The 25,934-nt window shown below is 36.7% G+C and overlaps 2 protein-coding genes across 5 annotated transcripts in view; one reads left to right on the top strand and one right to left on the bottom strand.

Annotated features, from left to right (window-relative positions):
• Window positions 1-4,154, bottom strand: part of LOC108975955 — a 17,430-nt gene extending 13,276 nt beyond the window's left edge. Inside the window, exons 1-2 of one of the 4 annotated variants that reach the window (XM_018944807.1) lie at window positions 3,958-4,154; window positions 1,448-1,748 (exon numbers count right to left, since the gene is read on the bottom strand). In XM_018944807.1, coding sequence (XP_018800352.1) covers window positions 1,448-1,748; window positions 3,958-4,012 — 356 coding nt within the window. In that variant the 5' untranslated portion in view covers window positions 4,013-4,154. Of the gene's footprint in view, window positions 1-1,447; window positions 3,513-3,957 lie in introns of those variants that run through there. The other 3 variants (XM_018944806.1, XM_018944808.1, XM_018944805.1) reach the window with 3 other exon arrangements.
• Window positions 4,155-5,412: 1,258 nt separating this feature from the next.
• LOC108975946 overlaps window positions 5,413-25,934 on the top strand; it is a 31,773-nt gene continuing 11,251 nt past the window's right edge. Inside the window, exon 1 of the mRNA XM_018944790.1 lies at window positions 5,413-5,476. Coding sequence (XP_018800335.1) covers window positions 5,465-5,476 — 12 coding nt within the window. The 5' untranslated portion in view covers window positions 5,413-5,464. The remainder of the gene's footprint in view (window positions 5,477-25,934) is intronic.

The following is a 25,934-nucleotide window of genomic DNA, read 5'->3' as shown; positions in this document are numbered from 1 at the left end:
GCTCCAGCTCTGAAAGTATTCGACGCAGTACCCGCCGGGGGAAGCAGAGGAAGAGGAAGACCTCCACTCCGTTGGAAGGACCAAGTGGAGAAAGACCTGGCTTCAGTTGGAATATCTAATTGGCGCCACGTAGCGAAAAGAAGAAACGACTGGCGCGCTGTTGTTAACTCGGCTATCATCGCGTAAGCGGTGTCTACGCCAATCAAGAAGAAAAAAAAAAACAGAAAAAATGGTTTTTTCGGCAAAATCCATTTATTTTATTCAAAATAGTCTCCTTTGCTTCTATACAGCTTTTTGCATGGTTCAAAAACATATCTAACGAGTGTTTTGAATGGCCTCGACGTCTGCATAACACGAACGTTTTCCTTTCATGGGTAAGTGCATTTTTCCGAAAAGGAAGAAGTCGCACGGTGCCAGGTGAATACGCGAACACACTGAAAAGGGCGCACTAAAGCTTCTTAAATCCAAAAAATGCGATATGTTTAAGATGTGTTGGAGATGTTCAATTCCATTTGAATGAATTTCAATGTTGATTTCGCTGATTTTTGATGAACTCACTCACAGTTTCGATGGAATTTCCGGTGATCACGGATTTTGATTGGCCCACATGTTGATCGGTTAAGTATGTCCTCACGATCACTTTGAAAACGTTGAAACCACTCGTGCTCTCTGCTACGTTTCGGTAAAAGTTATACCAATTTTAAAACAAAATTTAATATTGGCTCTTTGTTCGAAGCTCATTTTCGCACCGATAAAACAAACATACTGACTCTTAAAACGCAATAACTTCACTTCCTATCAATGAAATGTCATAAAAGTCAATTTGGACAATCGATAAAGATCTAACGCACCAGTCGACATGTAGATGGTGCCACCAGGGGACGCTAGATTCAAAAAGTTTACTTTGGAACACACCTTGTATATATGTCAAAAATATGCTTTGCCACTAATCATGGGTGTTGGGGTAAACATGTAGATGAGCGAGATTTGTTATAACATGAACTCAGAAGGACTGTAAAGTCATATGACCGCATGGCCCTTTTTGTTTACACTTGCAGGAACATAAAACTTTACCCACATTTTTCTGTAGATTTTTGTCTAGTTGACGGTACTCAGCCCGTTCATTGTATTGAACCAAACTCTATCGTACTAGTAACCTTGCCGGTCCCACCTTTACTAAGAGTTAAGTGTAACAACATGGAGGCTCTGTATTGGAGCGTCATATTTCTTGTTAAAATGTTATATGAAAGCAACAATGTAAAATAATATTACGAAAGTTTACAGTAAACGATTCAGCTAGCTTCTAAGATATTCGCTAATAACCTTCATCGCTAAAAGTGAGTCAATAATTTGTGGTGTAGCTGCTTATATGCATATGGCACACATTTGCTCTCTAATATAGAAACATATTTACTTTTATGTGTAAATATTTAATTTATATACTCACTTTCTCTCTCTAATGACATCTCGCAAGAAATCCATTGCTTCATAGAGACTCCACTTTGGCTTAAAACCGTTGCCCATTAATTTGACATGCGCCAACTCTCGTCGATACGATTCACGCAGAGATTTAAAGGCGCGCGCCACTCGCCGCCCCGGCGCATTGAACTCCTTGCCAATCATTTCCCAAGCCCGATTCTTCTCTTCTTCGGCGCCCTTAAAATTGGGCAGACGCGAATCCCAAAGTATCGGATTGTCATGAACCATTTGGATGAGGCGCAACTTGTCGGAGGCATTACGGCGAACCACTGCAAGTAAATCGAGGGTAAGTAAAAAATTTTCTTTTGTCGACGAATAAAGTTGCTGTTGCTGTTGTTGTAGCTGTTCAGCTTCAGCAAATTGGCGTTCTTGTTCAAGTCTAAATTTCTTTTTGAAATATTTTTTGGTTTTCGGTTTCTGTACGTAACATTTGGTATGTTTTTCTAGTTGTTGTTGCCGCTGCAATGACATAGATTTTTGCTGTCGTTGCAGCTGTTGTTGTTGTTGATAGAGTTGCTGCAGTCTAGGACTACTTTTGCTGCGACAACTTCGTAGTAACTTCGGGGCAGACATTGTCGTTGTTGGCAAAAGATTTTGCTCCACAAAGTTACTAGCAACAATTGCCGTCAAATTGCTTTTGTTTTTATCATGGTTGTTGTTATTGTTTTCGGCAACGTCGGCAGCTCGTGCTGTGCCTCGAGTAATTTTCGAAATTTTTATATTTACATCTACAATTTCAGTAAAAGGTTTATTTTGTTTATTAAACGCACATTTTTTGATTTTCTGCGACTGCATCTGAGAAGTTGGCGCCCCCGCATGCAATAGCTCAACGGCGGCGGCGGCGGTGACGGCAGCCACAGAGGCAACTGCTGAGCCCGTCGTCTTCATATCCAACGCTGCGCCAAGTTGACTTCCACCACTCACACTCATTTCACCACCACCAGCACCAGCGCCAGGCGTATGCGAGTCGGGGGTTGCTACACGCAGTCTGGACCGCGAAGAGCACGAAGAAGCGCCTGAAGAGTGTGCAGGCGAAGGCGGCGCAATGTTTGCTGCCGTAGCGACAGCTTTCGGTGAAGTACTTGGTGAGGAAGCTGGCGACGATCGCAATGAGTATTCCGAAGTGTTCGACTTTTTGGACGTTCTTGTATTTATAGCGCTGTTAGCTGAGTATGCGTCCAGTGGATTAGCAAAAGCGATGCTAGCTCTTAACGCATCCATTCACAAAACTTTTCACGAAATATTTCACTGCAATTTTTGTAATTTGGCGCACAACTATAGTACACTGTTCAACAGTTTAAGTTTTTTTCTTAAAAACTCAGTTAACTTTTTTATTTGGACCACTCCAAGTAATAGTCTACGCACTCCACTTCAAAGCTGCCTCACAAATTCTTCCTCATTCACTCACTTTTCCAGCTGCGCAGTTCACTGCTTTCTTATTTGCTGGGTTGCTGCTTTCTTAATGCGTTCCAACTGTTCTGTTTATATTGTCCGATTTTCACTTTTCACTACCCTCTCACGACCAAGTTTAAAAACCAACTAATAAAATCCAGGCAAAACACTAATCAGCCAACCATCCACCCGAGCCCAAGCCGAGGCTGCGGCTGCGGCTACGGCTACGACAACGTCAAAGCCAAAATCAGCGCGTCGACTACAATAAATACAACAGCAATGCTAACCAAATGTTTGCGATATATGAGAATTACAACTACAATAACTTCAGGCGCGTTCGTTTAATACACTGAATAATAGGGCTGAGCGCGACAATCGTCATTATAATAACAACAAATCACGCTTCAAGCCGAAGCAGCACTCGATCCCAAGTCGCACAGAGAAGAACGCATAATAGCAAGAACAAAAAAAGGAGCAGAAAGAGAGGGCATGCGGATAAGCATACGGCCAGCCAGTCAGCCATAAACGATCGCTCACCAAACTCGCACACACTCGTACATTCGTTGAAAAATACTCGGCGCTGGCACATGCATACGTACATGCCTTTATATATTTGTACATACATAAGTATAAATACGTATGTATATCTCTATGCCCACAAAGAAAAAGAAATTCGTACGCAGTGACCTCGCGACGTCGGAAAACCCCCAACGCGAGCAACGAACGTTGCGGCTATAGAATTAAGCAGGCTTGTTGTCATCTTTGTTAGCTGATAATTTCGCCTGCGCTGCGCTACTCAACGTTCGACTTTATTTGCCAAGGAGCAGGCAGAGGAGAATAGAATGAATCATGGGTCAAGTCTCCACTTGGGTAAGTCGCAAATCTTCAGCAGAGCGTAGCCAGCACACCGACACGACAACAGCCGATAGTGCACGTCCGTCGCAGTTCACGCTCACAAACACAAACATAGCAAAAACGTTATACAAGAACCAAAACCAAAAAAACGGCCAAAGATACCACCGCGAAAATTGTTACCAACACAATCAAATAACACGGCACTAGATCGCTTTTGTGTTGCCTGTTTACATTTTCTTTGAATTCGCTGTTGTTGCTGCTGTCGTCGCCTCTTACGATGTTCCATCTTGCTCGTTATACTCGCAATTCAATTCGCACTTTATTGCCTGCTCTGGTTTTTGCACACTATAACGGCGTCGACTCGGCTCACTAGTTCCGTTGGCTGACTGATTTTTTAGCTGCCTTGGCTGGCTGGCTGACTCGTCACTGGCCGCATCTCCGCGAAAATGAATAAACGCGATTGTGTAAGCGAGAGTGCGCCTACTGCAACCCTCACTGAAATAAAACCCAGTTAGCAAAACTATTTAAAATGTGAAAAACAAAGTCTCATGAAAGGTTATGGTTGTTAGGAACCAAAAAAAGGCACATCAAAAGAACGTTTAGACAATTTTTCGAATTAATATAAATACTTTTCATTTTTAAAATTTAATATGTAGGGTAAGACAAGTTTTTTTTCATAGTGTGAACCACTTGTGATATAAAAATTGATTAAAACAAAAAAAAAGTACAAAATAGTCGAAGCTTAAGAAAAATAACCCAAATTATGAAACTTACTGCTAAAAAATTTCAAAAATTGCGATCGATATTCGAAAATTTCAAAAGTTTACCAAAATTTTCTTTATGAACAGATATTGTGAAATAACCACTGATTTATGTTAATTTTTTGTTCGATTCACTACTCTCCATGGTCGCTCATCAAAGACATCTAAGGTTCACTTGAATTTTATTTTTATATAACGTGATATGTTGTACCGTAACTAAGCCAGTTGATCGAATATAACTTAACTTGATAACTTTTCTATGTCGGATATATTCCCACATATTGTCTGCTTACTGAAATAATAAATATATATACATATATAGCTATTCTAATGAATATACAGGCATTCCTTAAAAAGAGAAATAATATAATATTTTCTTCAAAAATAAGCTTAAATTCCTCTTTCAAGTCCTCAAAACATACTTTGATAGCATCTTAAAAAAATGTCTTCTATCAAATCCCAAATACAAAGCAATAGCTTTCCTTTAGTAATACTTTTCCTATCTATTCGATCCCAACAGTCATAGACATATCGTCGAAAAGATACTTCCGTCATTTCTCCTCTTGAAGTTCTTTTGAAGCCCTTTGCTGCCTTAATCGCAACTTCTACCTCGACTTTACACCGTATTTTATTTGTTGATTGGGTTGTTCATCTGAGTCCGATTATTTTCAAGTACGAAGTCTGTACATTCGGCTCTTCAATTAACGGGAGCAAAAGTGAGAATGTACTGAGAATTTTGTGGATCTGAGAGCATTTGTAAATACATGGCAGCGATTTAAATGCTTAAAAAAGAGGGGGCCCACGACTGTCATATCAATATAGCTGCAATTTTTAAAAAATATTGGCTTTATATATAAAGTGGCACACTAAATTAAGAAAAAAATAACTTTTTTGACAAATAAATTAAGCGTTCGTTAAAAGTACCAGCTGGTTAACATAGTGTAGTTAATCTCAATCAATAAATTTAAGGTGACGAAATGAGCTTCCCTGTAAGTATTCAAAGAATTTACATACATACATACATATGTATGTACATATATAAATAATACATCAAAGTTGACTTAGAAAGCAATTTATGTATACCAGTAACGTGACACTCATTTTGGTACCGCAAATCTTAGAACTTTGTAAGTTGGTATGGAAATATCAGGCATATTTTTCACATCAACTCTCGTTCATAGAAATCTTGATTGCCGATTTCAATACGAAAGTAAGCAGAGTACGAAGGAACTAACAGACCGTGTGTTGAAAGATCAACGACATTTAATTTTTACTATTTCTGTAATAAAAGTGATAATCAGATTTTGAATAAAACCGTAAAACCAGAATAAATTCAAATAAGACTTGCAGCTGTCAGCAAACATTTAATAATAGCAATTAAGTATAGAGTATCTAAGGTAGGATGTAGAAGGACCTGCCCCAAACCAAACCGTTTTTGTTAGCCCTGTGTAATAAAACCAAAGGACGATTAAAATGTATAGCTGTGGTTATACTTAAATGTTATATCCTTTGAATATGTGTACACATATGTATGTATTCGAAAAGCTCACAGGGACTCTCTCTAAAATGATTTCGCAGATTTCACTAATTGTCAAAGCAAATTCATTCGATGGATATACATACATACATACTATGTATGTCTTACAAAGATTAGTTGGTCAAAAAAGTCTTGCGGTATTTTCGCTAGTTGGCACTGAGAGCGCGTAGTTCTAGTTTGCGACGAACAGCATCGGGTCATGCTATACCTTTTTGGAAAGCTCATTTCACGCGCTAACACGTGTTTGATTGATTGTCGTTTCTTTTAAGTCGTTCGTGAGTTATAGCGTCACAAATATGGAGAAAAATAAACAGAAAATACGGCATATTTTGCAGTACTACTACGATAAATGCAAAAATGCACCTCAATTCGCCAATAAAATTTGTGCAGTTGATGGACCCGATATAGTTTCATTTCCACCACACAACGATGGTTTCAACGTTTTCGTTCTGGTGTAGAGGTGGTCGAAGATGCCACGCTCCGGAAGGCCTGTCGTCGAAAATTGCGATAAAATCGCTGAATTGGTCGAAAGAGACCGGCATAGTAGCAGCCGTAACATCGGTCAAGAGCTGGGCATGAGTCATCAAACCGTTATAAAATAAATAAAATATACCGCAGGACTTTTTTTACAAACTATTATTAACCACTGTTTATATTCAAAAAACTTGCCTTGATTTACATTTGTTTTGTTCTGGAATTGTATTTTAAGTAAATATTTCTCTGTACACGCTTTCGTTCTCTCATTCTGTACATAACTCAAAAATGTAAAAAAACAAAACAAAAATTATGGAAAGATTTGTTTGAATAAATTTTTCTTTAGGTAACTAACTGTATTCAAAATTACAAATTTGTTTGTTGACAATCTAAGTCTTCATTATAAGATTTGGTAATTACAATTCTTGCTGCTCTCTCGCAGCAACAAAAATTAAAAATTCAGTAAATCCTTGCAAGGTAAATACTTATGTACATACATATGTATATTGCCGTATATATGTATGTATAACAATTAAATATTAATTAAACAGACATACATATGTACATATTTACTCGTGTATTAGTAAGCATTGAGACTGAATTACTCACACCCAGAAATCTCCGGAGATGAATTAAAAGAAGCGAACCAAATTTTCTGAAGCCACCACATTCATATCTGTCGACGTGGCAAATTACCAACGGCTTACTGCAATTGCAGCCCTCTCAACCCTCATGCATGATGAACATTTGCTGCGCATGTGTGCTTAGCCATCACGATAGCTGGCTTGGCTGCGCAGCGTCGCAGTACTTCATAAAGTACATACTTCTTACGAACTGAAAAATACGTACATTTTACATAAATACATACATATGTATATATAGAAAACCATTTCTGTCGTCTTCGTATACACATTGTTGAACTGTGTACGAACGTGTTGTGAGCCTTGTGCGCAAGAGGGTCCAATGTTCTGCAGTAAATATTTAAAACTCATTTCCCATTGCCATGCACAGTTATAACTTGGTGCTTGTTGGCACTATTGCTCCCATTTCATTTATGGTAGAGAATTTTCAATCGACCGGCCTAATTTCATACTGCGAATAGAGGAATTTAGCTGCTGACGTTAAATGAAGAGAGAATAAAGTAGAGGGTTGATGCTGGTTTGATAGCCGCAGCGAAAAAATGCGAAAGAGACTCTATCAACTTCTTTCGCTTGTACGGAATCGTTAATTTCAACAGAATAAATATAGTTAGTAAGATCAGGAAAATTAAATACTTGTACATTGAATATTAAGTAACTGTTAGTTTTTAATAATAGTTCTAGGATTATTTCTTCAGTATTTAGTATTTTTTGATAGAAAACCGCAATTTTTATTTGTTTTTCACCTAAATGTATGTACATACCTACATACATACGTATCTAACTGCTGTCTGAGCAAACGATAACTTGCTATATACTTACTATATAAGTATTCCTGTATTCCCATCTCCCACGAGAAGTCGGCAAGCCATCTAAATGATGTACATACATACATACGTATATGTCTTCCAAACCGGTGAAGCTAACGTAACCAAACTTGCTGAGAAGTTTTTTTTTGGCACCTCTTCAAATGCTAAGAAAAATGGTATAATCAGATAATACCACTTACACGCTCCATATAACTGTTATGTGCATATCTACTGAAAGTACGATAATTCATTGAATAAACGAGCCACGAGCATTAAACTTCGCCACCGAAATGGTGGGAAAGAGCTTTATAGGATCGGATATAAAAGTAACAGTGGTTGCAGCACTGTTCACCTTTAGGTGAAATCATATATGTACATACATATATGCAGTCATTTATATCTTGCCGTGAAAATGGGCTAAAGGGGCTACCTCTTATATAACCATGCTTTCAATTCCATATGATTCGTTTATTTTCATTATACAAGTCAAACATCAATAAATATATTGGGATGAAATTTTTCAAGTGGTACCCTAAAGCTATTTAATCTTCACTCTACAGATCTACTATAAGTTTGGTCCGTGTATAATGTCATATCTAAGAGAACCAACTAAATTAAAGTGGCGGCTATACCAACATTGCCATTATTTCTACTTAATAATATCAGTTCGATTCAACACTCCTGTGTGTTTAGTAAATCGAAAGCAATTTATAATATAACTCTCATGCTGTTACTCTTTATAAAGTTATTATAGTTCTGTGAGTTCTTTGAGAACACTTTCAAATAAATCAAGTAAAACATTTTAAACTAATTGATTTCCATATAAGAAGAAACAACATAAGACATGAAGTGAGAAGGTGAGCTGAGAGCACTAGCTCGTAATGTTTGTAATTCAGGGTGTAACCTTATGTTAACCTCACTTTTAGAAATAAAGCGATGAATGAAGTATTCGGAAATTACTCCTGATACGAGTAGTTCTAAAAAATCTCAAAATAAGGGGTATCTCTTAACGCAAAATTTAAATTTTCTGCAATTTACATATGTTGCAAAGTGTTGACAACAAAAAAAAAAAAAAATCAACAGCTGACAATTTAGGCTTAGAGAAAATTTAGCGTTACACTATAGAACAACATATCTTCACAATTTAACAATATTTCAAAAATAATGGTCGGAATAGTGTTTTAACTTCGTCAACGTTAACTTTGGGAGACCCTGTGTATCTACGAAAATAAAATTATGGAAAAAACAAAGCCATTTCTCCTCAAATTATTAAGTACAAAGTGTGTTTTTACTACCGAATATTCATATATACTATACGTATGGATACTATTACTATTCTCTCTTTAGCAATAATATTTTGAGGCTAATAAAAAATTCCAACGTATGCTTCATCAATTTAAATGCAATCCCAACAACGAAATGAGTTCACGAATGGTTCTAACAATTCTTTTGAATGAGTCGTCAGCCCTCCGACGTTTAATCAAGCCAATTGAAGAGATCTTAATGTGGCAGAAACGGTCGCATCATTGCCGCCAACGCCGCCACCATCTTCGTCGTTCATCTTCGCAACGGCTGCTAAAATTTTCGTGCCCATAAGCCACATCCATGCATCTAATGCGGCCGAGCTGATGGACAGATGATTCGCTCACTGTACGCTTTTATTGTTGACGTTGCTACTGCCACAGCCGCAGCCGCAGCCGCTTTTGTTCTACATACTCGACCACACTGCCCATATGTATATATATATATGTGTGTGTGGATGTTGTCGTTTGTAAATTGCTAACGGAAGTGGCTTCTTAAGTGCCAGCGCGTACAGCAATTGTTTTGTGAGCTTATTGTTGTTGTTATTGTAATTTAGCAGTGCCAGCATTCTTACAATTTAGTACATTTGGCATTATCATTATAAAACCGTTGCATGTGCGTGTCGGTAAGGGTGTGGGTGTGCATACATCCGTTTAATGTCAGTAAACGAAGAGAGTTGAGCAACTGCAGCAGGCGGGGGATCTTGTGGATTGTTTCGTTCGGTAAAAAATGGCAAGAACGGCAACAATGCCAAAAGCAACAACATTGATGGCATTTGCCACAGTTTTGGTGTGGTGAATTACTCAAAGTGGCACAAATATGGGGAAACCTACACACAAGCATCCAGCTGCTGAATTAGCTAAGCAACTGATACAAGAACAAAACCTATAAAGTACAGCAGCAGCGGAGTCATCAACAACTAACATGGTTTTATGGAATTTCGTTTGCGTCCATTATTGCCGCATTTTCCTGCCCGTTCAATAGCACATACCATGCAACTAATATACGTTTTCATACACATGTACATACATATGTATGTATGTATATCAATGTATGTTAGAATTATTTTATTAGAATTGACACAAATGGCACGTTACGCCAGGCTAAGTAAGTGGAGCCACGGTATCGCGTAACTATTGCGTTGCAATTTTTGTTCAAAGAGCTCCGATCCAACAAGCAGCGACGGTGGATAGTTCTCGATTGGCTTAAGGGGCTATTCTACTCTAGAAATCAAATTTTGGGCAGTTTTTTGAATTGCATTAAAAAAAACCAAAAATATTTTTACTATCCATTTTTGTATGGTGTTTTTATTGATATCTTAAGAATACCGACAAAAAAATTTTACAAAACAATATTAAAAATTAAAATTATTAGAGGAGTGTCCTGGTGACATTGATTCTGACTCTCCTGGTGGTCTGAAAAAAAAATCAAAAGTAATTCTAAATCAGTAAGGATGCTGTTATAGTCCCTATTTCAGGGAACACGATATTTTTTGTTTTTTTTTTTGAAAAATGGCGACTGCCTGAAAATAAAAATCGTTTTTTACGTGTTCTTTTTTTTTGAAATTCCTGAATTTGTTTAAACTATTAAAAATAAAGGATTATATAAAGATAAAAGTTCACACAAAATTTCAAGTAAATCGATTGTATAGAACTTGAGATAATGCCGGAACCGTGTGGAAAAAAGTAGTTTCGAGAAAAACGCGTTTAAAAAAGTGAGTCTACCTACCTACCGGACTAGGTACTGCGTCACTAAAGTAACTGTAGCCCTTAAAATAATTTTAATTTTTAAAAATCCTTTGGAGCATATGTTCTTAAGATTCTAAACTTTAAATAAATGAAAAAAATCTAATTTTTCAAAATTCTAGATTAGAATACCCCCTTAACAATTGTATGCGCGTTGCCTTGGGGGATAGCTTTTGATTTTGTTTTAAATGTACAGATGAAGAATGATAGATCCTTTATTTCCGCCACTTTTTAAGAAAGTTAGGAAATTATGAGCAAGCCAAGAGGTCTCCGCACTGCTCCATGATCAGCGTTGAGTGATAAAGACTATAAAAAATCGAATTTGAGAACCAGATGGAAGGCCAGTATTTTTTTAGCAACATCACATGCCAAGAGCATCGTACTTGAAAAAGTTGGCGTTGAAGCTAAACAGCCTAACTCTACTAATCGCAAGTGCGTGAGAGTGCAACTGATCAAGGACGGTATGTTGAACTACATACATTGAAGAGAACGACAAATTTTCGGTTGCGGCTTCGTTCGTAAAGTCGGTGATATTTCCTTGCTTGCATTGCAAAAGGAGAAAAAGGAACGTCCAAGATATATTTGTTTAGTAAACAAAAAATATAAAACTCATAAAATATTCAAAAAACACACCGCCGTAGAGCTTTTAGCGACCGGGAGGTTCAACAGTATAACCGGACGCTTTATAGTAGAGGGTTAGTTGCGAAATAAGTTTAAAGGATATAACAGCCAACATGACCGTGGAAACTACTGCGAAAATGGGCGGTTTCTGGTCAACGTCTGTTCACCAAGTTAGGTGCGGCTAATTAAATCATAATATATAACGGAAAAGCAGGCTTAAGGGAGTATTCTGGTCTAGTGGAGTGGGGGCTTAAAAAAAAACCGGTGCGTCCTGGTTGACGTGATTTCAACCCTTGGAGAGATTTAAAACACAAGTTTTAGTAATGATGTCGTTATCGGGTGGACCATTTTCAAAAAAAAAAGTAATAATAACAAAATGGCGTCGACTTGAAAAAAAAAATTTTTTTACCCGATTTTTTCGACCTTTTCGAATTTTTTAAAAAATACTTCCAATCAAAATTTCAAGGCAGACGCGATAGAGCATTGTATAAAGAAGATACGAGTATATATCAAAGTTTAAAGTTTAGGAGACAATTCTAGTGAATACGGACGCCACATCACAAAATCGGCTGTATCTCCGAAAATAAGTCGAATTTTGAAAAATTCGTCCAATGTCATACAAAGTCTAAACTTTCAAAATATGCAAAAATAAAAATCGATTTTTTCAAAATCCTTGACCAGAATACCCCCTTAATAGCAATAATTTTAAAAATATCTCTGCGAATTACCATTAATTCATAAGTACATCTATACTAAACAAGATAATTTTTAGTATCTTTTTACCGAAAATGTGTAAAGTTCCAATAGCTCTCTGGTCGGACTAAACTATTGTTGCGAAGGCGAGAACTTATCTATTTTGCATTCGCCGAATTTTGAGCAGAAACGAATCGAAAAAACTATACTAGATGCTCAAACAAACGCTCTGATGCATACGCAGCTGTGATTCTCTTTAGCGAAGCCATTTTTCTTTAAGAATCAAAAACCGTTTTAGTAACTCTTTAGTTTTGGTTACTATGAACAATTATAATTTATTTAGCCTAAGTTTCTAAAAATAAAAAACAAACTCTTCGATTTTCATTTTTAAATATAATTTGTCTTTTAAGCCATCAAAATCATCTAAAATATGCGAAACAAAAGTTGATATAGTGGTGGATCCGGACTCTTGTGCAATTAAATTTATCCTTCGATTTGGGATATTTATTTATTTATTAGAGAACAAAAATTTATGAAACAAAAATTATCAATTCCAATTTTTAGGTAAACAAAGTGGTTATAATCGAAAAGCCAACTATATGCATGCATTACATAGTGGCTCTTTTTATTAAAAATTCAAACAGGAAAATCCTTTTACATTGCGTGTTTCATAACGCAAAACGATGACTGCCAAATTTTGGGAATCTTTCGATGACTTCTTCGGCGGTGATTTCGATGTCATGATGCGTATGAAGCAACGCTAATCCAACTAGTCTTTCTTAAAGCATGGTCGTCCTAAGCCATGTTTTGATGCAGCGAAGATAAGAGAAAGAACGTTCAGAGCTCGCGTTTGTTACGGGAAGTGTACAGAATACGCGGAGATAGGTGTGGATTGTTGGGAATATGTCGACATCACATTTTCTTAATGTTTCCAGTGCAGAAGTTGGAATTTCGCTGCCTTCAATTTTTTGTTGCTGCTGCCAGTGACATTGCCAGTAGCTTAATTCACCTTTGAATTTCAATTTTTGTACGCTTTTTTCATCATCCAGAAGATTCCCTAATCTTTCTATCAAGCAAGCGATTAGTCGATTTCGTTTTCTTTTAAAAGACTTTTTCTGGGAGCTACACACTCAATTGGTAACCATCCAATACTTCTTGTGAAAAACGAGCTTCCAAATCTTCTTTGATGGTATCCAGCAGAGGTATGTAGACATTGATGCCTTCGCCAAATCAATTGCTTCCTTTTGAAGAACTACGCTGAGCGAATGGGTGAGTGATAGAATGTCGCTGAGACAGAAGAGCCCGACGATAAATTCGTGTTTGCACAAAGCCGATATGAGAATTGTTGCTTCGCTTGCTGTTCTCTGTTCATCCACACTCTCATTTTTGACAGAGCTCGATGATCATCGGTAACTTCGCAACAAATTGAAGGACAACATCGTGCCTTTCTACCCATCTTGTTTCACACAACTGGACAATTTTTTCACCAAGTATCTTTGCTAATACAGTCACACGTTTCCGAAATGAGTTCTTGAAGAATTTGTCGACTTCTCGTATGGCACTGGCAACGTTTTCGATTAATCGTACTTTCACTGACTTTGAAATACTGTTGTTGAGTGCGAGAAACACGGAGTCATGACAGCATTTTTTTGCTTCTTTCCGAATTTCGTTGGCTGCTCCGATATCTGACAGCATGACCGCACATCCATCAGTCCCCATTGAAGTGCATTTATCCATTCGTAGATTCATTTTCTTCATGTTTCCAAGAGCAATCCCCCCGATGGCAGAACCACTTACAGACAATTCTTCATCGGTTCGGTCATTTTTTCCAGCAGTCCTGTAAGCCATTAATCCATGTTGTTGTTGTTGTTGTTGTAACGGCAGAATTCTGCCGAGTTGACAGTCCTTGGCCGGATAAAAATCCGGGTCCATTCCGGTTTTCGTAGACCCGACTGTCGTGGGAACGGGCCATTAATCCATCTTCATCCTCGCTTTCTTCTGATTCTGTGCCCTCCGCGAGAGTATTTTTCGCAAGTTGACCGAATGCGTCCAAAAAAGATACAAAGTCTTCTCATATGCATGCTTCGCCGAAAGAAAAATCTACGTATCTGAGTACAACGCTTATCTGTAATGAGAAACATTATTCTTCTGTAAATTTCTGTTTATTTTCTTGGGAACAACCACTATCCGATAGTTCAGACAATAGGCATCAATTATTATATGTTTACGGAAATACTACTTCTACGTACTAATTGGCAGGATGAAAGTATTACCTGAGATTTTCCCGACAGATCTGGAGATTCATCGAAAGCAATCGTGTAAAACTCAGCATGAGCCACTCGTTGCAAAATTTTGTCCAGTATCTCTGCCCTGCAGCATTCAATTAGTTGGTTCTGAATCGTTTTATTGGTTAAGGTTGCTCATGAAGATGTGCTTCCAAGGTGATGCTCCAGAATTGTGTCACCTGAATCTCAGCAAAGCCCTGAAATTCCCTTCGTTTTGCACGGGCGTTTTATTTTTTCGAGTAGCTCCATCATCTCTATGCCCACGAAGTGGGATGTTTTTCTTTCCGCAAAAAATGACCGTTTTCACAATGGCGATGAGTCGTTTTCTGTTCTCTTGCGTTTGCGAAAGATGTTTTTCGTCGAGAAGATTACGGACGCTTCGTTTTGGATTGTGATAGTCTCTCACGAAGTCCTTCCCCATTACTATTGTATTCTTATGGTACATATTTTGAGAATGAATTTTTAACACACTCTTGATCCCAACCAAATTTTTGAAATCAGTCAACTGCTGCGTGACAAGTACTCCAAGCGGAGTATTTCCCCGATAAACTCTTTGATTTCGAGGCGTAAACCATGGACAATATTTGCACATCAGATAGTAAGAGCCATTCTGCATGAGAATCCAAGTGTTTGGAAGAGACGTAGTGTTTAATTTCTTTGCCAGAAACAACTCTCGACGAAAATGGGTAGGTATAATTTTTTGGAGGAGTCCAACAATTTTCAAGCATAATTTGTTTCACGTGATCGTCAATTTTTTGTCCCACAAAATTACCAACATCATTGGAAATGTTTACAGCAATGGTAGAAACTTGCGCAATGTCGAAGTTTTTAGACGAAGACGGTGTTTCGCTGCCCGAATTGTCAATGACTTCATCATGTTTAGGTGGACTGTGGGTCACTGCACGAGGAACCTCGTTTTCTTCTCGATGTACTGCCGCAAAATCTTCATCTAGTTTTCTTTTTTTCGCAGGTGCAAAGTGGGCCGAGATGGACTTTTGTGGAGATGACTGCAAGATAGGAATTATGAATATAAAATCAAGTTACCAATTGAATAAAGAAGAAAAATACCAATATTGTATCGTAGTGTAAATAATAACAAACTTGCCGCTTTTTATGCTCCCAAAAATGCCAGAAAAAACTTTCACTAACTGGGACTGTATTATTCTCCAAATATTCAAATATTTGGTAGTAAATTTAATATGAAATGATATTTATATTTTTTTAAAATGAAGCTGCTAAGAAAAACTGCACCGCATTCGAAACAAAAGGTTTTCTCAAATTTTGCACCTTATTCGACTTTTTTTTTCAAAATTCTCATTCTTTATAAAGATTCATGAAGTTTGTTACGGAAAATTTCCGTGTCCGATTTTCAGGCGTTTCTGGACCAACTGTTATCATTGGGAATCGCCGAGTTCCGAGGACGAGGGCAAGTTAAAACACGGGTTCTATATGCAAAATTGGCTACTACTAATGTTGGATAAACAAACCTAACCTCAATTTTTATGTAAACACTCGTTTGAATGTCAGTGAAATTTCACCACGCATAAAAATGAACAGTAAAATCGAAACAACATCGATACTTACCATTTTAGGTATTAAAAATTGGGCACTTTATTTTCCAGAATAAGGTATAACAAAATGAAAATGAAATGGGTAACTTGGGCAACTTATAGTTACTATATAAATGTAGTGTCGAGTGTAGGATAAATACGACTTTGTTATTGAATACGACTATGTTACTAAGCACGACTATGTTATTGAACACGACTATGTTACTGAATACGACTATGTTACTGGACACGACGAAGAGAAAAATACAACTATGGACTGGAACAAAAACTCAAGTTGAGGCGTTTTTGGCGACATAAACAGATTTAAATCAAACGTCACCATGCGTCGGGTGTTTTTATACTTAATAGTACCAATTGTACAGTATGAGACATATATGCCCGCAGAGATATCGAACCTATGGGGCATTCGATAGTCGCAAGCGGCATCATGTCTATATGTTTTTTGTGGTTCGTGGTGTCAACTGACGCTAGGTGACACGACAAACTATGAAGAACATATAGACACGATGCCGCTTGCGACTATCGAACGCCCCATTAATTCGATATCTCTGCGGGCATATTATTATTACTAAAAATATTTATTTGGAAAGAAATTTCAGCTGATCTCCTCTCTCAAAAAGACGTTTCGAGGTGATCTGAACTCTATACACTCAAATTAAAAATAAAACACAGATTTCGTTAAAGTAATGTTAAATCTGGTAGTTAATTGGAGGATAAGCAAAATATATTTTTTTCTCAAAATGGCGGTTTCTAAAAAAAATGATTTTTGACCAAAATAACGACTTGAACAGTTTATAAAAAAACATTTTTTAAATTAATAAGAACAAGTAAGGAAGGGCTAAGTTCGGGTGTCACCGAACATTTTATACTCTCGCATGATAAAGTGATAATCGAGATTCCAGGCGTGGTTGTGAACCGATTACAACCATATTTGGTACATGTCATCAGGGTGTTAAGAAAATATTATATACCGAATTTCATTGAAATCGGTAGAGTACTTCCCTAGATATGGTTTTTGATCCATAAGTGGGCGACGCCACACCCATTTTCAATTTTTAAAAAAAGCCTGGATGCAGCTTCCTTCTTTCATTTCTTCCGTAAAATTTTGTGTTTCTGACGTTTTTTGTTAGTCGGTTAACGCACTTTTAATGATTTTCAACATAACCTTTGTATGGGAGGTGGGCGTGGTTATTATTTGATTTCTTCCATTTTTGAACTGTATATGGAAATACCTAAAAGAAAAGACTCTATGCAGTTTGGTTGACATAGTTATAGTAGTTTTCGAGATATGTACAGAAAAGTTAGTTGGGGGCGGGGCTACGCCCACCTTCAAAAAAAATTAAGTCCAAATATGTCCCTCCCTAATGCGATCCTTTGTGCCAAATTTCATTTAAATATCTTAATTTATGGCTTAGTTATGACACTTTATAGGTTTTTGGTTTCCGCCATTTTGTGGGCGTGGCAGTGGGCCGATTTTACCCATCTTCGAACTTAACCTTCTTATGGAGCCAAGAAATACGTGTACCGAGTTTCGTCATGATATCTCAATTTTTACTCAAGTTACAGCTTGCACGGACGGACAGACGGACGGACGGACAGACAGACATCCGGATTTCAACTCTACTCGTCACCCTGATCACTTTGGTATATATAACCCTATATCTGACTCTTTTAGTTTTAGGACTTGCAAACAACCGTTATGTGTACAAAACTATAATACTCTCTTTAGCAACTTTTTTGCGAGAGTATAAAAATCTATTTTTTGAAAATTCTAAGTGAATATAACCTCTCAAAGACGAATGCTAATTTGGTAGGTCGTACCAATTTCCTGGCTACACGCCACTGACCAGAGTCATATAATATTACATCTGCCAAATATGTCTCTAATATGATATTATGCTTCATTTCAATAATATTTCAAATTTGATCAAATAAATTAAGAATTATTATATCGTTAAAAGTTAGCTAAAGGGTATACATTATAATCTAGTACTCTAATCTAATCTCTAATCCAGTTTCATATTGATTTGTGGCACATGTAACTTCAGTAAAATATCACATTAAAATTATTTTTCGCCCTTTAATGGCTAAATGTGAGAGTCTTCATTCTCATGCCCTTGTTGCCACCATTCGTATGCATATTAGTTATAGTTGTTGTTTTTTGTTATTGGTGCTTTGGAAATTAATGTCAAAGTTCATTTATTATCGTCATTTGCGATGCACTGCCGATGAAATTGAGGCGTCGCATGCATTCTTTTTTGTGCGTCAACTCATTGAGACGCCGTCTATGGCCGTCTACAAAGCATAATTGTTGTTGTTTGGCTATTGTTGTGCTTGCGTTGTCGTGTTCTTGATACGGTTGTTGTTGACTGCATTCAATACGATTTGTGCGGCGTTCGTTGGACTCTTGCCACTGTCGTTGCCATTGCCTTCGCTTGCCGTCACTGCTGGCGTATTTGCGATCGATCGCTCTCTTGTTGCTTCTTGGTTTGTTATTGTTGTCACTACCGTATTGCCGTTGGCATTATCTATAACGCATTTAGCTGCAGTTTGTTATTACATGTACTATGTATGGCGTTGTTGTTGTTGCTATTTATGCATTTACATACTCGTAAATATGCATTAAAAACCAAATGAGCAAAATCAACGAACGGCAGCGATGTCAATAGGCGTTGGCGATAGCGACGCTAACTGGCTAATGCGTAGTTCCCTATAGGAAATGTTGTCAAAATTATTATTGTCAAAAGAAAGGTTTACATTTTTATTCGAGGTAAAAGCGAATTGGTGCACCTCGATTTTTTAACATCTACGAGCATTCACTAATAGAAGGTGTACTTGTTTTTTTAAATTTAAGCGGTTTATTAATTTATTAAAAAAAAATTGATGTTTAATAGGGCCTATACACGATGCACATGTGCGTTCGATCTGTGTGAATTCGTTTAGCATATACACGACACACAAATTCATTTTGCGTTCATTCTTCAAAAACTTAGAAAACTTTGAAACGCGATTTCTCGGTTTTTCATTTTTACGATTATTGTTAATTGACGGGCAGGAAAAAAAACTAAACGTTGTATGGAATTGGGTCAAAGTTTATTATCTTTGGCATTAAACTATCTTCTAAAAAAAAAATTGTGAAAGATGTTCAAATATATAACTGTAATGCCTCCGCTTCAATCAATTATTTCTTTCCTTCCCAAAATAATCCTTAAAAAAATAGGGTCCCCCCTTAACACTTGCAGTTCGTCCGCGATCTTCACTGTTCGGCGACACCAGAGAAATGAGATTTTGTGCGCACACCGATCGTAAAAAATCAAACATTTTCGCGAACATGGATCGGTACGTGCACAAGCCTATACACGAGTAAAAGGCATGCGCACACCTACCGATCGAACGCACTTGTGCGTCGTGTATGTTCTTTTTAATCTAAATATTATAATACAAAAAGATTGAAAAAAAGCGGGTTCATTTTCAAACATTTTTATTTCGAAGAAAGTTTTTTAAGAAAATTTTAAGTTTTCTTGAGATTTCACTTTGTATTTCTCACAAACTCCCATACTCCACTATTTAATCTTATAAATGGTACCAACATTATTTATATATTATTTTAGTACAACACAAAATTTAATAAAATAAATTTTCAACGGCTAAAATAAGATTGACCACTTTAGTTACATTACTTATTATTATGCATACAAAGCATATGTATAGTATTACAATATTATTTTTACTATGATTATTGAAAACCGCTTTGGGGAAAATTTCCCTACCGGGTATGTGCCGACAGCGTATGTAAATGTTCGTGAATGCATATTAATACGTAAAAGTCAAACTTTGGCAATGAAAGACGCTGATAGAGTAGACCATTTATGAAGTGCGGAACAGTCACAATTTTGGAGCACACATGGTTGATTGCAGGGACTACAAAAAAAAAGTTTTTATGGCTGAGCTGAAGGGAATCAGCAAAAAAATTTCCTCTGAGTAATTACTGGCCTGGTCATATATGCATACATATTATATGTATGCGTGCACATGTTTGCTATTAAGATTTTTCCACACACATGTGTATGTTTTGTTTTCATATTTTGCATTTTCTGTAGATAAGATTTCCGTTTCGAGCCACATTTCCGTAGTCAATAAATGTTTCTTGAATCCAATTGAAGAAAATTACATACATATGAACACATTGGTGTAAGTACTTTATGTATGCATATTGGCTACAAGCGTTGACTGCCCCATTGTCATCATATTATTTTCTTATCGCAGTGGCAATTGTGTGTTGGTGTGTTTGTGCGCGGATGAGTCAATACCTCCAAGAATCAAATTTTCATGTATAAATATATGGCTATGTATGTTTTAACATATGAATGTACGTATTGTGTTAATGCATTTTAGTCAATATTAAAGTGCAGCTGCACTTCGGTACGGTAATGACGAATTCGATTTGAAGCTAATTTTAGAGGTCAATGAATATTTTCAAAATAGACCTTTATAATAAGACACGTACATATTTTCACTGGAATAAAAAGTGCAAAAAAGCAACAACAAGCAATTATCTTAATTTCGTTAACTTACGTATAATTGTTTCGTGTCTACATTAAACACCTAAAGGGTGATTCAAGTAGAGGCCTAATGATCGTACTATTCGCAACACCATCACCCATCTTGAGTATCAGTATTCATTATTGAAATAAATAGAGAAGGTACTTACTATCCTCTACCTATAAGAGTGTGCAGCTGCTAGCGAATGCTGATGATATTGATATCGTCAGCCTCAACACCCGCGCCGTTAGTTCTGCTTTCTCCAGACTGGACAAGGAAGCAACAGAAATGGGTCTGGCAGTGAACGAGGGCAAAACGAAATATCTCCTGTCATCAAACCAACAGTCGTCGCACTCGCGACTTGGCACTCATGTCACTGTTGACAGTCATAGCTTTGAAGTTGTAGATAATTACGTCTATCTTGGAACCAGCGTAAACACCACCAACAATGTCAGAAGAAACGACTGGCGGGCGGTTGTTAAATCGGCTATAATCGCGTAAGCGGTGACTACGCCAATCAAGAAGAAGAAGAAGACCCATTTCTGGCTCAATCGGGACATAAGGCAATTTGAAAACGGTTTTTTGGTTTGCGGGCCGGTGCATTAATCATATACCAATATTTCTCCAAAAATGATGTCGGTAAGAATGTAACCGTCAATGACAACCATTATCGCGCCATGATAACCGACTATTAGGGTAGAAAAGCCTTACCAATCTATAATGTAGACTTCATATTTTACATACCCTATATAATAGCTAAAAGAATCTACATATTGTCACCTGAAATACAAAATAACGTATCATCAAAAAATTCGATTGTGAATCGATTTCACAACCACATATTTCGTACATGTCATCAGTGTGTTAAGAAAATATTATATACCGAATTTCAATGAAATCGGTCGAGTAGTTCCTGAGATATGGTTTTTGGTCCATAAGTGGGCGACGCCACGCCAATTTTCAATTTTTRAAAAAAGCCTGCGTGCAGCTTCCTTCTGCCATTTCTTTCGTAAAATTTAGTGTTTCTGACGTTTTTTTGTTAGTCGGTTAACGCACTTTTGGTGATTTTGAACATAACCTTTGTATGGGAGGTGGGCGTGGTTATTATCCGATTTCATCCATTTTTAAACTGTATATGGAAATGCCTGAAGGAAATGACTCTATGGAGGTTGGTTAACATAGCTGTAGTAGTTTCCGATATATGCACAAAAAACTTAGTAGGGGGCGAGCCACGTCCCTAATGCGATCCTTTGTACCAAATTTCACTTTAATATCTTTATTTATGGCTTAGTTATGACACTCTACAGGTATTCGGTTTTCGCCATTTTGTGGGCGTGGCTGTGGGCGGCGTGGTTCGGCGTACCATAACGTTTGGTACAATCTAAAATTATTTCCATGATAAAAAGCAAATTATGAATATCGTTTGAAATGAAATCGCTAAATAATCGATTAGAAATTACCATTGTCCCATTTACGGATTTGTCAGCTGATTTTGGATTTGGTGCACATGTATTTTTCACATTTTCAGTTGATCATTCGGTTGTAGTAAAATAAAACCTAAGAAAGCTTAGTTGCTTAACAAGCGGCACATATGTAAGTATCTATGTACTTATATTGCATTAATTAATGTCGCTCTTCACTGTTGCATAATAGCATTCAAGGTAAGTTTGTTAATGAAGTGTATTAGCAAAAAAATAATAAGTTCTTACAATTAACGCATGGATAAGTCTGTGAAAGATTATTCAATAAAACTTCAGCGGTTGAGTGGAAATTGTAAGAGTAAAGTATGGAACTATTTTGGAGTTTTGATGGTAGATAATAAAAACATTGTTGACGAGGAAAAGGTTTTTGTAATCTATGTTTGGAAAAACAGAAAAAGGACGCCGCATCATTACTTTTTGCATGGTAACGAGTGCAGTATATAGTTTTTATTACACAAAGTTTTTGAATTTTTTGTAGTGCTCAGATTCAATCATTTAGTAAAAACTGCTCAACAGGAAACTTAGCGCGTCATTTAAAAAATAAACACAATGTACGCGAAATTTATTCTCAGAGTACTTCATGGACAATAAGTGGATTAGTAACCAGTTTCCATATAATTTCTCATTATGGAATGAAAGACTTCCTTAAAAAATACAAAGTTGTAGTTGCTGATGATGATATTCCACACTACAAAACCCTATCAACAACGGCATTGGATGATGTATATGAGACCCTTCTTAAGGTTTTTGCCAGTAAGATATCCGGACAAAAACAATTCGCATTAACATTCGATTTGTGGACGGATAACTTCCGATGAAGAAGTTATATCACTTTTACGTTTCATTATCTGACAAAGAGTTTTGAAATGAAACACTTAACGTTAGAAACAAAGTATAGTTCAAAATCTCACACAGCAAATAATATTTTAAGTGAACTCGAAGAAATAACAAATATGTTTAAACTACAATTGGGATCTAATTTCATAGTTACTGATCAAGGAAGTGACATTAAAAAAACCATTGGTTTAGGGTGTATTAACAACCATTTCTGCCTTGGAGATGGTCTACACTGAATGTAGATGGCTACAATTCCGTCCCGGAATTAAAAAATTTAATTGTAAAATGCAAAAGCATTGTAAGTGCCTTACGTTTCAAGACTCATGTTTTAAGATGTCATGCTGATGGGCTACAAAAAGAAGTTTTATCAAAGATAGATAATTTGAAAGAACTAATTGCATCCGAAGATGACGGATGGGTAAATTACGATGACGAATTTTGTAAGCTAGATGACGTTCTTTTAGTATCTTACATAAATATAAATAATCTGGAGGACTTACGAAGTAGTTTGGTAGACAAACGAAACGTCACGCTTAAAAACTCGGTCCCAACTAGGTAAATTTAAAATATAAAAAAGTTTTTCATTGACCATGTTCAYTACATATTTTGTTTTAAGTACATTTTTCAAAAACTTTTTGTTTTAATTTTATTATTTAATTCATAATTATTAGGTTTCACAGCGTTTTAGCCATACAGGACAGTGTTGGCTGTCAAAGGACGACAATAAATAAATTACTCTCAGCAAACAAGAAAAGTGATTTAATATTACTCGAAAAGGAGGCACCGCTTTTATATAACTTTTTTTAAAAAAGATTTTTTACAAAAATTCAAAGAAGCTGTGAACATCCTTTCGGGCGATTCATATCCGTCAATATCTCTGGCATTGATAGTTAGAACTGAGATTATGTCAATTTTAGAGCATGATGATAGTGATCTGACAGAAAAAAACATGAACTTGAACTTGAGCAATTGAAATTTAATATAACAAGTAAGGAAGAGCTAAGTCCGAACATTTTATACTCTCGCATGATAAAGTGATAATCGAGATTTCAGGCGTGGTTGTAAACCGATTTCACCCATATTTGGTCCATGGGGTACATCAAGGTGTTAAGAAAATATTACATACCGAATTTCATTGAAATCGGTAGAGTACTTCCTGAGATATGGTTTTTGGTCCATAAGTGGGCGATGCCACGCCCATTTTCAATTTAAAAAAAAAGCCTGGATGCAGCTTCCTTCTGAGATGTGGTTATTATCCGATTTCTTCCATTTTTGAACTGTATATGGAAATGCCTAAAAGTAACGACGGTTGACATAGCTATAGTAGTTTTCGAGATATGTACAAAAAAGCTAGTAGGGGGCGGGGCCACGCCCACTTTTGCAAAAAAGTACGTCCAAATATGCCCCTCCCTAATGCGMTCCTTTCTGCCAAATTTCATTTTAATATCTTTATTTATGGCTTAGTTATGACACTTCGTAGGTTTTCGGTTACCCATTTTGTGGGATTGGCAGTGGGCCGATTTTGCCCGTCTTCGAACTTAACCTTCTTATGGAGCCAAGAAATACGTGTACCAAGTTTCATCATGATATCTCAATTTTCACAATAGCATGATCTTATCGATATATAACTATGAATTGAACTGTGAAGTTTTGTTTTACTTTATTAAATAGGCATTTACGTCAATTATACTACGACTTTTTTTATTACTATGTTCGAACTTCTTTTTTCAATAAAAAATTTTTCTCCAATTTGTTGTAGTATTTATTTGGTTTGTATTATATCTATTGTATTTATTTCATAAACTTATTTTATTTATTTATTTAAAAGAGAACTAATTATAAATAATTAATCCACTTGTAAGAATCAGCACCGACTACCAGGGCCTTCGGCTCTTAATACTAAGATTATGGTGAAAAGAAAATATTTAGTAAGGTTATTTAGTTGTATGTGGTGTTATATGTCTTTGATGTTACACAGTTTAAGAAATTTATTAATGGCACTGATGTTATCGCTGTTTGTTGTTTTGAGAAGGTCGGAAGGTCTCTTATTCCCAAAGGTTGATTTCCTTAATAAATGCAGAGCAGGACATTCATCGATGAGGTGAATGACTGATTGGGTGGGAGCGTTGCAATGGTGGCAGCTTTGTTGATCGGTACCGTTAAGAATATGGCTGTGAGTTGCGATGGGTAGATAGGTTTTACACCAGTTGGGTTTTGATCTCTGTAGTGATGTTGGTAGCTAGTAAAATCTCGGAGATGTATATGATGGCAGTATTCTTTTATATGTTCTTTGATGCCTTTAGTAGTAAAGTGGGGAAAGAACACCAACGGCTCTCTACTACCTTCTTTTGCATGTTTATCTGCTATCTCATTGCCTTTTATACCAGCATGCGCTGGTACCCATGTATTATTTGGAGCTGGTTTTTAGTTTCTGGTGCTTTGCCAGAGTGTTTATAAAAGAATGTTTGGGAGTCAACCATTGTGGATGGTCAGGCTCGACGAGTAATTCGGGTGTGGATATTAGATTGAGGTCGTTGATCAGGGCTACGCATTGCATGAAGGTGGAATGTTTGTTCGATGCATTCATCCTAGTTGTAGACGTCTCGAGGATGTTGAAAAAGGTTTTGTTCCTATTATGGAGAATCCTAGGTAGAAGCATCATGGTATTATATTTAGTTCTTTGCTGGATGTTCGGTAGGCCTTCTTCGGCTAAAACGGCTCTGATCGGAGAGGTGGGGAACGCGTATATGCTTCTTCTTACTGCTGTGTGGTAAGGCGCTTGGATGCATGCAAGGTGAGATTTTGCGCAGTGACCATATATCGAGAGTCCAAAATCAATTTTTGATAACTCAGTGCTTTTACAATAATTACAAGATTTGACATATGTGTATGACAGTGCTTAGATGATAAAT

The sequence above is a fragment of the Bactrocera latifrons genome, unplaced genomic scaffold, assembly GCF_001853355.1.
Source record: "Bactrocera latifrons isolate USDA-ARS-PBARC rearing strain unplaced genomic scaffold, ASM185335v1 scaffold_70, whole genome shotgun sequence".
NCBI lineage: Eukaryota > Metazoa > Arthropoda > Insecta > Diptera > Tephritidae > Bactrocera > Bactrocera latifrons.
This window is presented reverse-complemented; position numbering and strand designations above follow the sequence as displayed.